Genomic DNA, 17,399 nt, shown 5'->3' with positions numbered 1-17,399 from the left:
GATGCCATCTCCTCCACCGACTAAGTGTGTAGAGAGGAAAGCCTGCCAGTTCTTGTCTCCATGAAGGCTGCGTCTTCTCTGAAAGAGGGTGGTGATGTGCTTGCTACAACAGATAAATGAGATGGAAGCTCAAGGCCCTAGAGTCGGGCCTCTCACCGTTCCCCACACCACAAGCACCAGAGCCCTCCTCCCTGAAGCCTGAGGCCTCCAAGACCCAGATTCAGGGTGTTACTAGGCCATGGGTCACCACTGACTTCATCACACAATCTCTCTCTTCATCTCCTGGTAAGGCCAGGACTGGGGGGCACCTGCCTCTGAGCTTTCCTTCCCAGATCCAAAAGTAGCTTGTGGGTGGGGAGGAAGAGTGGGCGAGAGGACTCAGTTTGGTTTAGTTCCATTTATTTTCCTTGGGGGGGTGAGGACCCTGGGAAAGAGCATGATTAATTCACCGATCCCCTGGGGGATGGCAGCTTTCCTGGGCTGTTTGGAAGCTGAAGTTGGGAAGCAGCTTCCAAGGCAACTGCTGCCATGGCAACGAGAGTATCAGCCATGGGGGAACCTTGCTCCTCTATCCCCTCTAGACCTAAGTAGCTGGAGCAGTTGGCATGGGACCCAGGCACTGCTGTTTATGGAGCTAAGTGTGGTGAAGGGCAGTCAGCCAGGAAGGAGGAGGGGCCCCAAGCTCAGACAGGTGGATACCCAGCGGGACAAGACTTGATTCCTGTGCCAAGTCCCAAGGTGGGGCTCATACAGGAAGGAGTCCCTTGGTTCTGCTTAAACCAGGATGGGGCTGAGGCCTGAGGTCTGACACTCCACTGTCTGGGGTCAGCTCTCTCCTGCAGTCCAACCCAAGTGTGAGCCCTAGATCCTGGAAAGTGGCTGCACAGTTCCAGGTCTCAGAGCCTCTTGTAGAGTGTCTGCCACATCTGCCTCTGCCTGGCAGGGTTATGCACACAGCCTGTCCTCAAAGGGCAAGACACTTCCCAAGGTTGCCTAGTGAACAGTGGCAGAGGAAAAACTAGAATTCAGGGCCCCTGGCCCCTACATCTGCCCCTTGTGAACAGGGACCCCACCCCAGAGGGACAGAGCTGCCTGTCAGCAGGAGGATCCCACGAAGGGCCAGAGGCCAGGCCCATCTGGAAAGCCCAGACGTATCTCCACACACACGAGCCAAGGGCAGGGGGAAAGTTCATCTCCATTACTGGGACTCAGGTGAGTAATTCTGCCCCAGGAGATAATAATAAAAATAACTAAAACTATCATAGCCAACAATTATTGAGTACTTACCGTGTGTGCCTGGAACTGCTCTAAACACTTTACATTTAGTAATTTATAACTTTCACAACAGCCTACCCAATTTTTAGTTAAAGAAACCGCAACCCCTCCAGAGAATAAGTAACTTGCCCAAGGCCCAGAGCCAGTAAATGGCAGAGCGGGGATATAAACCCGGGCAGCACAGTTCTGGGCCCCAAGCCTCTCTGGAAAGAATTCCAGTCCCACCTTCCTGACTGTAGAACCCTGGAGCAAGCTATTTTTTTCCCTTTTCTGCTTGGTTTCTCATGTTAAGCAGGGTAAAATAATAGTACCTTACTGCGTAGGACTGCTGTGAGAATTCAGTGAGATGTTGCCTGTAAGCTTCTCAGAAAGAAGTGTTACTTAGTAAGTGCACACTAATGCTAGCAAAACCAGAGTGGCCACAGCAGCATGTAAGCAGGGGAGTAGAGGATGAGAGGGCCTTGCTAGGGGGACTAGGGAGAGGAGGTAGGATGTAGAGGGCTCAGAGGCAGGAGAGAGCAGCTAGAGCTTCATGCAGGGCAGGGTGGGGGTGGGAGGGAGAGTGCTTGGTCCAGGAAGCCTCTGAAAGTCACATCCCTGCTGGGCCAACCTGAAGAACTGAACAGGTTGGGGCTGGAGTCTGGAGACAAAACTCATACCTTGGTTCTGAGTCCATAGGGACCGGGAAACTTTGGGCCAAAAGGCTCAGATTCTACAGGTCTGATTTCCCCTTCCTTCCTTCCTTCCTTCCTTCCTTCCTTCCTTCCTTCCTTCCTTCCTTCCTTCCTTCCTTCCTTCCTTCCTTCCTTCCTTCCTCCCTCCCTCCCTCCCTCCCTCCCTCCCTCTTTCCTTCCTTCTTTCTAGATTTTATTTATTTTTAGAGATGGGGAAGGAAGAATGAGAGGGAGAGAAACATAGATCAGTTGCCTCTTACACACACAAAACCCAGGCATGTGCCCTGACTGGGAATGGAACTGGCGACCTTTTGCTTTTCAGGATGATACCCAATTCCCTGAGCTATGCTGGCCAGGGCCAGGCCTGATTTTCTAGTCCATCTCACTCTGGGCGGATGAAGACAGGATGTGGGGGTGGTAAGGGTTCCTGCGAAGGGAGGCCTGCCACAGAAAGTATGTCATCACCAACATGGAGGCACTCACAGTACAGGGCAGCTGGCAGCTGGTTATCTGCCCCCAGAGTGAAGACCCCCTAATTCCAGATCCCCAGGGTGAAAGGCACCCAGTCCACTGCCCTGACGCTCAGACCTCCCTTTTGCCACCTCCTTGGGAACTGATAAGGGCCCTTCCTGCCTTAGCCCTTCCCAGCCTGGTTCTGAGGACTTCATGGGACAATTTCATGGATGTGAGGCACCATTTTTCTTTGTAGCCAACTCTGGAAGGGCAAACACAGCCCCGGGGACAAGATGGAACCTTAAGGGCTTCGAGCTGCTTTAGCCAAAGAGGAACTTTGCTCCCACTTGGGTGGTGGGCTGGGCTTTGTGCAGGGCACATCTGTTGAAGCAGGCCTGGAAGCCAGCCTGTGTGATGGTTGCTGACGCCACCTCTTCCACTGGATGGGGAGATCCCAAAGGGCAGAAGCTGTTTCTTACTCATCTCTGGGTCTCGGCACAGACTAGCAGATTAACAAATGTTTGATGAATTTCATTTCCTCACCTGAAAAAGCAGTCACTCTCCTTCACCTTGTACTGTGAATCCAAGGAGGCGCCATGTGTGGAGGTCCTGACAAGGGCACCTGCAGGGATCGGCCCCTCTCTAGAAGGCCTGTCCCCTCTTCAGGTCTGCAGACAAAGAAAGGACTACCAGGAAGGCCACAGTGAAAATTTAAAACTTTTATTAAAACAAGCTCAACATATAATAGCATCATTGTGTTGCATAAAGGTCTGACATATCCATGTTGATTTTCTTCAGGTAACTCAGCAGCTCAGCTTATCTGATCCCAGGCTTGCCCTCATGCTCTCTGGCAGGTGGCAAGCTCGAGGTCGCTCAGAGCAGAGCAGCTGGGCTGCCTTGGACCTGGCTCTACCTCAGGCACAGAGCTCCTTGTAACTGCCCCAGACCTGTGCTGCCCTCCTCACGAGGCTGAGACTCGGTCTCTAAGGCGCTCATTATCTCATAATAGTTTAAAACCAGTTAGGATAATAGGAAACTTCTGATTAGAGCCTTCCCAAAGCATGGACATTCAGCAAAAGGAGAGCGAGCCTTTGCACGCTCGGCAAGTCCATGGGCTTGCAGTGGGAATTCAAACTCCCATCTTTGGTGGAAGAGCACGGTTAAAAAAACCAAACACTTTAAAAAACGAAATAATACTGACTTTAAAAGCAATCCCAACCAAACAAGGAAGAGGATGATAAATGAGGGACACATTTCGGTCACGGCAAAGAAAGATTATGTGCTTCTCTGTGCTCCAGACTGGAAGACTGGTCTGGCTTCTGGATGCAAAGTCTCTCTGCCCTTCCCCGAATTGAGGGGATGGCTTTGCTTAGCCCTGGGGGAGGACATCCAGAGGACAGAGGAAGGTAGGACCGACTGAGGGGGGGGGTGACAGTGCAGGGAGGGAAGAGCCTCCGCCAGCTTCTCAAGGCTGACTCCCTGAAGGCTGCAGCCATTCATTCACCAGAGCAGGCTGGATCCAGGATCTGCAGGCGGTGAGCAGGTGGGCAAGAGCCCAGCAGAGCTGTCCCTGCCTCAGGCGATTATGCAAAGTGACAAGTGATTGCTTTCCTTTTCAAAGACAACCCCTTTGGAAAAAGCTTTTTCCTTGAGGTCTCTGGGGGTATGGGGGTTGGGTGGGAACCTCAGGTCCCGGTGGATTAAAAAGCCCTGCTGCGGCCACACAGCAGGAACCTTTGCCTTCTCTAAAGACTTTGGCCTCACAGGTTTCTGGGGCCGATACCTGGACAGGCCTAGGGCCTGAAAGGTGTGGCTGGAGTCGGTCAGAGAGTTGTGGGTGTCGGGCATGATCCCTCATCTCCACTGCGGCCTGCCTGCGCCAGGGCCCGCCGACGGGCCAAGCGGGACTTGGAGGGAGGGGAAAGCTTCATGGAGCACAGTCCCTCGGCCAGTGCCTTTGACTCTTCTGCCAGTTCATTCTCCTCGTGCTGAGACAGCTGGCGGTTAAGAGCAATGGCCTCTGCCGCGAAGAGTGTAAGGTCCACTGTGCTGCTATTTCTGCAGAGATGGAAGGAAAAGCAGAGAAAAGAGGGAGACAGGACTCAGTGGCCGCAGCCAAGCTAAGCAGCTCCTCGACACCCCCACCAGCTGCTGCCATTCCACCACCCCCATCACTACCTCCCCCGTCCTAGTTTGCCAAGTCGGCACAGGCTGCTCTCTCTGAAGTCGTTCTTGCATGGGTTTGCGATCTGATTTCACTGAGGCCAGAATGGCTTTGACTCTCAATCACTGTCCTTGGACTTAAAGGGAACAAATGCCCCTTTCACTCAGGGCACCCTCCTCTGTACAGAGCTGTATCAGAGAAAGGGCCTTGGCACATGAAACCTGCGCGTGTATGTATCCCTCTACCCCATCAGGGCAGGGAGCTCCAGGAGCAGGGACTGTGCCTTTGTGTCTGTGTCCACAAAAGCCAGCTCAGTGCCGGCACATAACAGGCACTCTGGGTTTGCTGAATAAATCTGCTCAGGTGGATCTGAGATTTGGAGGCTCAAAGCATCTGGATGTAGGTCTAGAGAAGCAGGTAGGAACCCAGGGTGGGCAGCAGCATTCTGGCTCAGATGAATTGAGATGATAGAGGTGTAAGACTTCCCTGTGTAGTTCCTGGAAACTGGCCATGAGGTTGGTTCCTGGAGGGGATCCCACAATGCTTTAGCGATGGCCCTTTGGGAAGAGGGCAGTGCTCACTAGGAATGTAAGTGTTGAAAGGAACTTAAGTCAAACAGATCCAGGTTCACTGGCAAACTTGCAAGGCTACTGTGTAGCCCTGAGTAAGTTAACTTCATCTTTCTGTGTCTTAGTTTTCTAAACTATAAAATGAGATAATAGGAACACCTCTCTTTGAAATTTATCATGGGGACTGTTATGGATATAATCTTTGGCATGTACCATATCTGGCATGTGGTAAATATTTACTATATGGTGACCATTATTAATATTACTTGTCTAGTAGTATATACACCACATTTGATACCACTGCCTTACAGGGCCCCAGATTCCTGCTGCTTTCACCAAACCATGGCAGCAGAGAGAAAGCTTAGTGTAATAATCCACAAATAAGGTCTGTTTGGGGGCTGTGAATGGTGATTTCCAGTTAGGATTCAAGTGTTTATGCAAAGCAGGTTTCTCTCCTGCACACAGTCCTGGGAGAGGCCTTGAAGGTGCTAGAGGGCTGGGGAAGAGGAGGAGAAGGAGACATTTACTGCAGTGGGTAATGAGAGGAAGAGAAGTCAGGAGAAGGCAGGCCAGGGAGCCACTTCCGGAGGATGCCTGAGCTCCCCATCCCTCACCTTCATCCCAACATGGCTGAGAGCTTGAAAGTCAAAGCCAAGGAAGGAAGGGTATTGGGTGTGGTGGGAGCTTTACCTCTGGAGGACTTGCGGCGTGGGGAGTCCCCTTTCTGGAGCCTGCTAGAATGGGAAGGATAGATGTGTGGGTAAGCTGCCCTCTCCAAGAGCTGCCCCCACCCACACCAGCACAGACTGGGTAGGTTACTACTGACTCTGGCTCAGCACAGGACTCTGGCCAGGCTTGCCTGCAGGGTCAAATCTTCCAAGTAGAGAACAAGCGAGGAACAACCCTCAACCCAGCTGCCTCTGTGAGGAGAGCCCTCTCTTTGCCTGGCAAAGTCTTAATCAGCCCCTAAGACCCAGCTCTAGGGCCTTCCCCTGTGAGATATTCCCATTCCCCGCCACCTCCCCAACACCTGCCTGTCCAGAGGAGAGGTGGGTGGGTGGCCGTCTGCTGGTGCCCAGAGCATCTGCCAGGCTATCCTGTCACGTGCTCCCTTGCTTCCCTCTCCTCATCAGAACACAATAGTGGGGCTGGGTCTCACCCATCCCACTGTGACCGGTGTCTGACATGGTGGGCACTCAGCAAAGACAGCAACTCCCGCGTGGCTGGGGATTAGCTATTCAGAGACACTGGGCTGCACTCTCATCTGTAGCCTGGGGCCATTGGGGCCCCGAGGCTGGCTCAGGCCTGGCAGACGAAGGGGACACAGTGACTCCTGGGAGGCCTGGCAGACCCCTTGGAGGGACAGAAGTCAGGTCCCATGACTAATGATGGAGGATGGTTAAAATGTTTTCTAGTGAAGACTTAGATCCTTAGTTTGGGGGAAATGCCACCATTTGCCTTTCAGTCAGGCTGCACGCAGACCCCAGGACCACAAGGAGAACGCATGTGCCCCTCATGCAGCCATCCAGCAAGCAGGGCAGCAAGGCATGCTTCTGCGTGCTCTCAGAGAATGATCTTTTTGTACAAGGGTGGTACTACAGACCCCAGTGATGACACCAGGCTGCTTCCGGGCTGCATGGCTCTGCCAATAGTGGGATGCCTGAGCTGAATTCCCCAAGAAGCATGAGTCAGCTACGGTCTTAGTCTGTGACCAGACTTAGGGCCAAGTCTATGACCAGTATGGGACTTGGGCTGGGGCTGGGGTAGGAGTCAGTTCCCTCTGTGTGCACAGGAACTGAAAATGCTATACAATCTCCCTCCAGCTGAGGTCAGCCGCCTGGGTATGAGAGCTTTCCCGTGGCCATGCTGCAGGCCTGAGGAGTTGCAATGCCACTCTTCCCTGGGTTACTCACCCCCTGCACCCATGGGTGCTGCAGAACTTGGGCGGCGCTCAGTCTTTGCTTTGCATCTCGAACCAGGAGCTTAGAGATGAGGTCTTTGGCCTCACTGGAGATGTGTGCCCAGTCCTTGTCAGGAAACTCGTACTTGCCTTCCTGGATGCTCTCAAACAGCTTGTTCTAGGCAAAGAACGTTCTCCTTGTGGTGACACTGGCCACAGGTGGGCAGGATGTGCCTGTCATTGATCTAGTCACCCTGGCTTCAGTTCATGGCTTGGGTACACCACACACCCACCATATTCTCCCCTAAATCATCAAATGACACAGAATGCCCTGGCAGGCAGGATGGCTCTGCTACTTGGCAGGCTGGGTGTTGATGCGTGGGAAATATCAGAGAACGAAGCTGGGATTCCTTGGCTCTTCATACAAGGCACTCCAGGAATGGACTGCTGGCAACCTGTCAGGTCTCATCTCCCACCACCATCAGCCTTGTACTCTACTCTTCTTCCCTCTCCACATTTAGCTGTTGCAAACTTTCGTTCTTTGCTTATGCTGTTCTTCTCCTTGTATTTCTTGCCCCTCTCCCAGAAGGCAAGATGCATCCTTTCAGACTTAGCTCAGGTACGATCTTCTCTAACAATCTTCCCTGAATGCCAAGCTGGGCTAAGTGCCTAAGTACCTCTATTTCACCTGGTGACTACCCTTGGACACAAGAGGGAAGGGGGACTATGTATCTCTTCTACACCAGGAATGATCCCCACACCCAGCTCTGCTTGGCAGTCCACAACCGTGCTGACCTCCAGCCGGCCCTCGGCAGCGGGTCTGGGGACTGTACTCACCTGGCACACCCTGCAGACCTCTCCCTGGTCCCAGCCACAGTCGGCCCCACAGTGACCTACAAAGGGCGGGTAGCCACTCAGCATGATGTAGAGGACCACTCCCAGGCTCCACAGGTCACAGCGCTTGTCATAAAACGTGGCCTCATCTGTGAAGACCTCCACCACCTCCGGGGCCATGTATTCTGCAGAGCCGCACTGTGGGGCCAGGTTGGCGAGGGGGAAATGGCAGAGAACAAAGAGGCTTACTCACAGGAAGAGGGGATGGCAAAAAGCAGAATGCAATGGGACTTGAGCAAGAGGATTGAGTTGCAGAGCAAGAAGCTGTCAGGAAAGCCAGCCAGGGAACTCGCCTGATGCCACCAAGGCACTTAGAAAAGCCGGGCCAACTGGACTTCTGGAAACTGAGTGCTGTCGTTCCCCGTGATCCATGTGACTAGTTCCACTAGTTCCAGGTCACCTTCTTATCTTTTCAGGTCCTTCTCTAGTGGGTAGAGGCCCTTGGTCAAGAAGCTCCAGGAATCTCTCCCTGCCTCAGCTCTCTGTATACGGTCACTTAGTGTACAGCTACTTCAGTGCATCGGAAACACGGTTCTGGGAGGGAGAGCTGTAGAGACTGATTCCATAAAGCAAGGATTTTTTAAAGTCAAGTCCTGCTCAGCTTCCCTTCTAGCTTAGAGCAAGAAAGTATAAGGATTTAGAATTAAAAGACCATCAAAGCTAAAACTCTTAGAACAAATCTAGTCTCCCCACCTCTCCCAGTTACAGATGGGAAAACCAAGCACTAGAATGGGATGGGGATTTGTTCAAGCACCTCAGTAGTGTAAGCCCAGGACCCAGGATTCCTTCCTGCATCCTTGCATAGAAAACGGCTGGTAAAAATTAAAAAATTCTTTTTGCTCGCTTCTTCACTATTGCAGGTTCCCCAAGAGACATCCTTCACCTCCAACACACAACTAATTTGATGAAAAGATGGCAAATGGAGATAGGACATTTTCTGTTATTGGCAATTAGAGTTAATGACTTTGAGAACAAGGTAGCTCAGTGTCGTAAAAGCTATTACACAAACATTTCTAATAATGTTGGTTGGGATAAGACATGGACATAGTCAAATGCATGTCTTAAAAAAGGTTATTAGAAAAATTCACTAATAAAGCAAGCAAATCTCAAAAGAATCATAATTACAGTATATTGAGTGCATACAGACAGGTCTTAGGGAGAAAAGGCCCCCAGCAGCACCATCTGGGCACAAAGTATGAAGGGAGAGAAGCAACAGGACAACTGAGCCAAGCGAGCCTATGCACAGAGAGCCCGGTACCTCAGTTCTCGCCACAGAGAGCCCACACTCCCCATCCCCCATCATAAGGTGATGCTCCACAACCTTGCAGTGGGAATAAGACTGCCAGAGCCATCACATGCTGCTATGCCAAAGGGCTGGCCCAGGAATGGTGTCTGTCTTTACCTGGGTCAGGATCAGGGCTGATCGGAACCCCAAGAACAGGGCTCAGCCTGTTCTTAGAGATATGGTATGTCTCATCATGGCAGAGGACCCACTCCAAGCTAAAAGCTCTAATGTCAGTTTCATTAGCAACTAAGCACTGGGGCAGGGAGGACATTATCAGCCCAAAGCAGTGAGCTGAATGACAAGTCAGGCAGGGGGGTGGGTACGCTTGCTTTTCCTTCCTTGGCCCTCTGTTCTGGACTCCAGAGCTCTGGGTGTGGGGCACTCCAAATGTATGGAAGCTCAGAAGAAGGTGGCACAGGGTGTCCAGCTATACATACTGGCGTGGTCAGCTCTGGTGTAGTTATGGGGGTGCAGGAGTTATTCAGTTTCACTCCACTGCCCAAGTCAAAGTCACAGATTTTCACTGGAGACACCTGAAAAGGAAAGCAGAGAGCAAAGGTTACAAATATAAGAAACCAAAGGGCATGAAGAGCCTGAGGTGACGATGTGGGTGCACACTTATGTGGCGGCTACACTGAAGCCCAGCTTTACCTGTTTACTCTCCTCGGGTTAATTAGAAAGCACCTGTGGATTTATCCTAAGCTGCTCTCTTCCATGTGCTCTCTCCTTACTTCGTGACTAAGAGAAAATAGGTGCACTCATGGTTCAGACTACTGCGAGTTCAGCGTAAAATGTATAGCAAACCTGTGGAACTTTTGCCAACAAAGGTATAGGGTGCAATCCAGAAGTTAGTACATATTCCTGGGACACTCCTTGCAGACCAACTGATGGAGGGCAAAGGAATTAGGGTGACCAACTTGTCTTTGCTTGCTTGGGACTTTGTTGCTTTGAGCCCTGCAAGTCCTGTGTTTCAGGAAACTCCTCAGGGCAGAGCAAACTGGGATGGCTGGCCACTCCAGGGTGCATCAACACAGCAGCCAAGCCCGCCAGAACTGGATATTGCGCCTGAGACCACAGACAGCATGAGTCATCTCGGGAGCCAACCAGGAAGGCAGCCTGTGCGCAGGCATGAGAATGGCCTGCATGGCGGAAGCAGCGCAGTGAGTCAGAAATGCTGGTTCTGTGAGTCTCAGCTCAGATATTTACCTGCTGGGGGAGCCTGGACAAGTCTCAACTGCTCCCTCTTTCCTTCCTTCTTCCCTCCCTCCCCTTTCCTCTCCCTGACTTTCCTTTCTCTTACAGTTTTACTTCTCTTCTTTTTCCACCTAGCCTCTCTTTTTTTATTGTGATAAAATACACACACACACACACACACAGACACATAGAGAACATAAAACATGCCATTAAACTATTTTTAAGTGTATAATTCAGTGGCATTAATTATACTCACACCAATGTGTAACCATTACCAGTATCTGCAAAACTTTGCCATCATCCCAAACAGAAACTCTGCATTAACTCTCCATTTCCCCCACTCCTGAGCCCCAGTAACATCTAATCTACTTTCCTTCGACATAAATTTCTGTATCCTGGATACTGCTTTTTAAAAAAAATATTTCATTTATTTACTTTTAGAAAGATGGGAAGGGAGGGAGAAAGAGAAGGAGAGAAATGTCGATGTACAAGGGATACATCAACTGGTTGAGCAGGACCGCCACCCAGGCATGTGCCCTGACTGGGAATTGAACCAGTGATCTTTCTGTTATCAGGCCAATGCTCAATCCACTGAGCCACACCAGCCAGGGCTATCCCAGATATTTCATATAAGTGGAATTACACAATATTTGTCCTTTTATGTTTGGCTTCTTCTACTTATCATAATGTTGTCAAGGTTCATTCATATCGTAGCATGTATCAGAACTTCATTCTGTTTTATAGCTGATCAATATTCCACTGTATGCTTACCCACACTTTGTTTATCTATTAATCTGTTGATGGACATTTGGATTGTTTCCAGCTCTTGGTTAATGTGAATAATGCTACAATAAACATTGGTGTTCAAGTTCAAGTCTCTGTTTTCAATTATTTTCAGTATACATGTAGGTGAGGGATTGCTGAGTAGTAGGCTAATCTTATGTTTATCTTTTTGAGGAACTGCCAAACTGTTTTCCTCAGTGGCTGCACCATTTTACATTCCCACTAGCAATATACGAGGGTTCCAATTTCTCTACATCCTCATCAGCACTTGTGATTTTCCATTTCTTTTATTATAACCATCCTAGCAGGTGTGAGGTGGTATCTCATTATATTTCCCTAATGACTAAGGGTGTTGAATCTTTTCATGGGCTTATTGGCCATCTGTATATCTTCTTTGGAGAAATGTGTATTCAAGTTTTTTGTCCATTTTTTAATTGGATTGTCTTCTTGATGTTAGAAGTTCTTTATGTATTTTAAATAGTAAACCCTTATCGAATATATGATTTGCAATTTCCCTCTTATTCTGTAGGTTATCTTTTTATTTTCTTTCTTTTAAATATTTCAATTGAATTTATTGGTGTGACCTTCATTAATAAAATTATATGTTTTTTTTGTGCACAATTCTATAATACATTGTCTGTATATTGTATTGTGTGTTCATCACCCAAAGTCAAGTCTCCTTCTGACACTATTTATCCTCCTTTACCCACTTTCTCTCTCTCTTTTTTTTAAGGATTTAGTTTTTTCTATTTTTAGACAGAGGGGAAGGGAAGGAGAAAGAGAGGGAAAGAAACATCAGTGTGTGGTTGCCTCTCATGCGCCCCTTGCTGGGGACCTGGTCCACAACCCAGGCACATGCCTTGATTGGGAATGGAACCAGTGACCCTTTGGTTCACAGGCCAGCACTCAACCCACTGAGCCACTCAACCCAGGGCCAACTTTTTATTTTCTTGATATTGTCTTCTGATGCTAGTCTCTCTTAATTTTACTTTTTCAACCATGACAAAGGGCCACCAAATCTGTACCATGAAGATCAAATGAAACAAAGAGCATGAAAGTACATTGTAAACCAGAGGCAATATAACAGGGGCACTCATGGAGTTCTGGGTCAGGCTACCTGAGTTTTAATCTACCTTCTACTACTTATCAACTTAGTGACTTTAGGCAACTTTCTTAATCTATCTAGGTTTCAGTTTCCTCATTCATAAAATGAAGATAATAGTAGTATCTACGTAATGAAATTTTATAAAAACTAAATAAAGTAAGTGCTGGTACACTGTAAGTAGTCAAAAAATGTTAACTATAATTATTTTTCCCTTTTTATTTATTACATTTTATTGATTATGCCGTTAGTTATCCTATTATTTCCAACTTCGCCTGTCCTCCACTCAGCATCCCCTCTCTCTCAGGCAGTCCCCACACCATTGTTCATGTCCATGGGTCATGCACATAAATTCTTTGGCTACTCCATTTCCTATACTGTACTTTACATCCACATGGCTATTCTTTGACTACCTATTTGTACTTCTTAGTCCCCTCACCTCTTCACCCATTCCCTCCACTCTCCCTGCCCATCTGACAACCATTAAAATGCTCTCTGTATCCATGATTCTGTCTTTGCTCTTTCTCGTTTGCTTAGTTTGTAGTTTAGATTAGATTGTTAACAGATATGTATTTATTGCCATTTTATTGTTCATAGTTTTGATCTTTTTCCTTTTCTTAAGTAAGTAAGTCCTTTAACATTTCATATAATAGTGGTTTAGTGATGATGAAATCCTTTAGTTTTTTTCTTGTCTGGGAAGCTCTTTATCTGTCTTCCAATTCTAAATGATATCTTTGCTGGGTAGAGCAATCTTGGCTGTAGGCCCCTGCTTTTCATGACTTGGAATATGTCTTGCCGATCCCTTCTAGCCTGTAAAGTTTCTTTTGAGAAATCAGCTGACAGTCTTATGGGAACTCCCCTGTAGGCAACTAACTGCTTTTTTTCTTGCTATTTTTAAGATTCTCTCTTTATCTTTAACCTTTGGCATTTCTATTATGCTGTGTCTTGGAGTGGACCTCTTTGTATTCATCTTGTTTGGGATTCTCTGTGCTTCCTGGACTTATATGCCTATTTCCTTCACCAAATTAGAGAAGTTTTATTTCACTATTTTTTCAAATAGATTTCCAATTTCTTGCTCTTTCTCTTCTCCCTCTGGTACCCCTATGATGCAAATGTTGGACCTCTTTAAGTTGTCCCAGAGGCTGCTTATACTATCCTTTTTTTTTTGGATTCTTTTTTCTTCTTGTTGTTTTGATTGTTTGTGTTTTGCTTCTTTATGTTCCATATCATTGATTTGATTCTTGGATTCATCCACTCTTTATTTCAATTTTTATAGCCTTTGTTTCTCACTGGATCTTCTTTATGCTTTTGAGGTCCTAAGTTCCTTGAGCATCCTTGCAACCAGTGTTTTGAACTCTGCATCTGATAGATTGCTTATCTCCATCTCATTTAACCCTTTCTCTGGAGTTTTGATCTGTTCATTTGAGCCATGTTTTTTTGTCTCCTCATTTTGGCAGCCTCCATGTGTTTGTTCTATGTATGAGGTAGAGTTGCTATGACTCCATATCTTGGTGGTGTGGCCTAATGTAGTAGGTGTCTTGTAGAGTCCAGTGGCATAGCCTCCCTTATCACCCAAGCTAGGTGCTTGAGGTGTGCCCTTCATGTGGGCTGAGTATACCCTTCTGTCGTGGTTGAGGCTTAATTGCTGTTGGCACGTCAATAGGAGGGATTCACCCAGGCCAGTCAGGGGCAATGACTGGCTGTGAGCACTTACCACCAATCTCTGCCCTTTGTGGAGGATCAGCTGTGTAAGGGCAGGGTGGTGGTGCTCCAATGTGATCTGTAGCTGTCCACAGAGTGCACTGCCTCTGCAATTTCCCAGATGGTGAAGGCCAAGGTCAACCCTGCACCCACCCCCCTCCCAAGTTTGCCTGGGGCCACCCTGCCTGAGCTATACAGCAATCTGGGGTGGCTACTACTTGTGCTGGGCTTGGAGATTCCTAGAAGTCAAGCTGTGAATGTGGGTTGGATGCTGCTAGTGCTGGACCTGAGGCTCAGCTATTGCTTGTTTGATAGGATTTAGGAAGTTGTAAAGCCTGAGCTAAGATCAGACATTCCTATGGTAAAGCAGCTTGGGAGGCCTGTAAATTGGGTGAGGTGGAGTTTCTGGGAATCTCCAAGGCAGGTTAAACAATGTTAGTCAGGTTGATGCAGTCTCAGATATGGCACCAGCTTGCCAGCTCTGTGGGGGAAGTGTTTAGAAAAGGGACAATGGCCTCTGCTCACCTTGATGCAAGGCACTTCAGCTCCTCCCTGTATACCACCGGTGTCTTTCAATCTACTACCCTGGTGCAGCTCAGAGGGAGTGAGTCTGAGTAGGTGAGTCTGTGTGTGGGTTCTTTAACAGGAACTGCTTAGGGCTCTAACTGTCTCTTCTACCAACTCAGTCTCCGCTGTTTTTTGCTGCCAGAAGTTGTGGGGCATAATTTATCATCCTGGCACTGGGACCCTGGGCTGGGGGGCCTTGTATGGGGCTGGGACTCCTTGCTCCCAAGATATCCCCCAAAATTTTTATCCACCACACATGGGTGAGGGACCAGCCCCTTCTGCCAGTGTGTATGGATGTGGTTTCTTTAATTCTGTAGTTGTCAGACTCCCATTCAACTCAATTTCTGAGGGTTTCAAGTGATGGTGGTTCTATACATTGGTTGTAATTTTGATGTGGTTGTGCGAAGAGGTGAGCCATGTCTGCCTGTGCTGCCCTCTGCACATGACGCAGTTGTGTTTCTGGCATTGTGATCCTTCCACCTGTTCCTGTGATCCTTGCCTTGCGTTGGCTGCCCCACCAAGCAGCACAGTGACTCACGGCAGCAGTGCCTTCTGTCCCTCTGAGGGCTCTGAGTAGCTGCTGAGTCCCAGGCAGCCCTGGCCTGCGCCTTACATAGAGCCATGGCAGCTCTGGCGCCACTCTCAAGGGGTGGGAGGTGAAGCGCTCTGTTAACTACAAATATTAATAATTCTAATGATAATAATGATAAATCATATAGTTTAATGCCAGAGCCACTGACAGGAAGGCAGAATGTCTCATTGGAACTAATACATTACTACCCCTCACAAGAGTTGTAAGTACCACCCTGGCTGGCAAGCTCCATTGATTAGACTGTTTTCCTGATGCCAAGGTTGTGGGTCTGAGCTCTGGTCAGGGCACGTACAAAATTCAAGCAACAAATGCATGAATGAGTGGAGCGATTCGGCAATGTTTCTCTTGCGTGCTCTGTCTCTCCCTCTCTAGCCCTTCTTCTCTCTCTCAAATCAATAAATAAACATTAAACAAAAGTTGTTAAGTACCAGGTTGACTCACAGCCTGGTATATTCGCTCACAGCAATTCCTTATCTAAGAGATATCCTTTAATTCTGACCAAGACATATGTGTTTGTGCATACACACACACATATACAAACGCAGAACTGTGAGTGTGGGCCATCGAATCCACCAGGGCCTAAATCCCTCCTAACAGAGAATTTATCAAATTCATGCATGCTTATGGAAATGCAAACACTTCAATTTATCAGTAGATTGAGTTAAGGGCAAGTTTAAAATAGATGACATTTGTTCAACCTCAAGTACAAATATTTTCTTTTTAATGGGCAATAAAAATAGAAACAGAAATCCTTCCCAATGTTCACTTCCAGTAGCATATATACCATGACATATCCATCTTTTATAGGCAGAGATTTGCTTCATATAGGATTGAGTTGTTTACGACTCCCATCAACTGCTCTAAAGGTAGGTGCATTAGACTAGAAAACATTAATTTTGTGTGAATAAACATTCATATATTTTATAAACTCTCAGGCTTAAGCCAATTGCACTGCTGAAAACAGCAGAGAAGGGAAAAGGATTAACCCTGCTAGGAATATAGAAACACGACACATTAGGTGTAACATTCTCACATGTCCATAATAATCGTTCAAGTTAGTACCAGAGGCCGAGAGGGCTGCTAACCACCTATACGGAAAGCAAGGTGGCTTCCCTGCATCAGTATAAAACCTGTAACATCCTAAATCAGGCCCTAAGTACCTTTTCTGAAGACTCACACAATATATTTTCTGGCTTCAGATCACGGTGCGCAATGCCTGAAATGACAAAGAGCAAAGAAATGGTTAAGATATGCATATAATTATCAAACATTCCACGCATAATTAATTTTTTCCAAATGCTGTTGTTCACAGATTAATTCCCAATTATGGTACATTAAAAAGCCAACGAGCTGCAGGAGGCAGACGTAACCAGAGACAAACCCAAAGTACAGTTGAATCTATAAGTTCTTTTGAAGCAGGAGCTTTAGAAGTCTGGCAGGGATAAGAAGGGCTAAATGAGTCCTGGCCAGCCTACTGCTCAGCGCTGCAGGAGCTACAAAGAACAAGAGGCCTAACCTAATAGGATGCAGAGCAAAGAGCTCTGTGAACAGCCCTGTTGGAACAGCAATGCAGATATAACGAGTGCCTTGTTTAAGAACATCTCGGGGGACTGAGACTGCTCTACCCCATTTCTTCTTGTGTGGTCGATTAAAAAAAGAAAAAGATGCCTTCAGTGGGACTTCCTTAATGTTCAGAGGATCAAGTGTTAGTGAACATATCTCCCAAAGCTCGTCCAATTCCCTTCTCTCCTGCTCCGCATATCCAGGACAGTCCTTCCAGAGGCACAGCAAAGGCTGCTTGGGCCCATGGGGTGCTGTTTTTAAGACAGGGCCCCTTTCCCCCTGCATTTTGGCCAGCACTTCTGAAGGACATTGCAGATAGTGGCTGAGCCCATGAAGGGCTGATTAAAAGCTGCTGACCAGGACCAGAAGGCACCTGCAAGAAAACCACCTTCTAACCAAAGATGGGGGCAAATAACCAACTCACAGGGCTATGGAGTTTTAGCTATGGACCCAGAAACCTCCCATTCCTCTTTCCTCCTGCAGAATGTGTGATGTGGAGACAGAAGGGTTGCAAGGCTGAGCAAAAGCTGAAAGGCTACTACTTGGAAGTACCGGAAAGCAGCAGAGGATTCTCAGGTAACAGGACAAAGCAGAGTCTGCTTTACAAAAACTTCCTGGATGACCGATTTCTCAGGCAGCCCTCTGATTCCCTAGCAGGTGACAGAGGCCCAGCCCACTGGAGG

The 17,399-nt window shown here is 48.0% G+C and overlaps 1 protein-coding gene across 8 annotated transcripts in view; it reads right to left on the bottom strand.

Moving 5' to 3' along the window:
- Positions 1–3,106: 3,106 nt before the first annotated feature.
- LOC119045082 (MOB kinase activator 3C) overlaps positions 3,107–17,399 on the bottom strand; it is a 56,237-nt gene continuing 41,944 nt past the window's right edge. For 6 of the 8 annotated variants that reach the window (XM_037139699.2, XM_053660329.1, XM_053660328.1 and 3 more), the window contains 6 exons: positions 16,314–16,369; positions 9,652–9,747; positions 7,873–8,067; positions 7,049–7,213; positions 5,826–5,869; positions 3,107–4,460 (listed from right to left, as the gene is read on the bottom strand). In XM_037139699.2, the coding sequence (XP_036995594.2) occupies positions 4,226–4,460; positions 5,826–5,869; positions 7,049–7,213; positions 7,873–8,067; positions 9,652–9,747; positions 16,314–16,369 (791 nt within the window). In that variant the 3' untranslated portion in view covers positions 3,107–4,225. The remainder of the gene's footprint in view (positions 4,461–5,825; positions 5,870–7,048; positions 7,214–7,872; positions 8,068–9,651; positions 9,748–16,313; positions 16,370–17,399) is intronic. The other 2 variants (XM_053660323.1, XM_053660324.1) reach the window with 2 other exon arrangements.

Source organism: Artibeus jamaicensis, unplaced genomic scaffold, assembly GCF_021234435.1.
Source record: "Artibeus jamaicensis isolate MK-2021 breed Jamaican fruit bat unplaced genomic scaffold, CSHL_Jam_final scaffold_847, whole genome shotgun sequence".
Taxonomy (NCBI): Eukaryota; Metazoa; Chordata; class Mammalia; order Chiroptera; family Phyllostomidae; genus Artibeus; species Artibeus jamaicensis.
The sequence above is the reverse complement of the archived record's forward strand: the minus strand, read 5'-3'. Positions and strand labels throughout refer to the sequence as shown.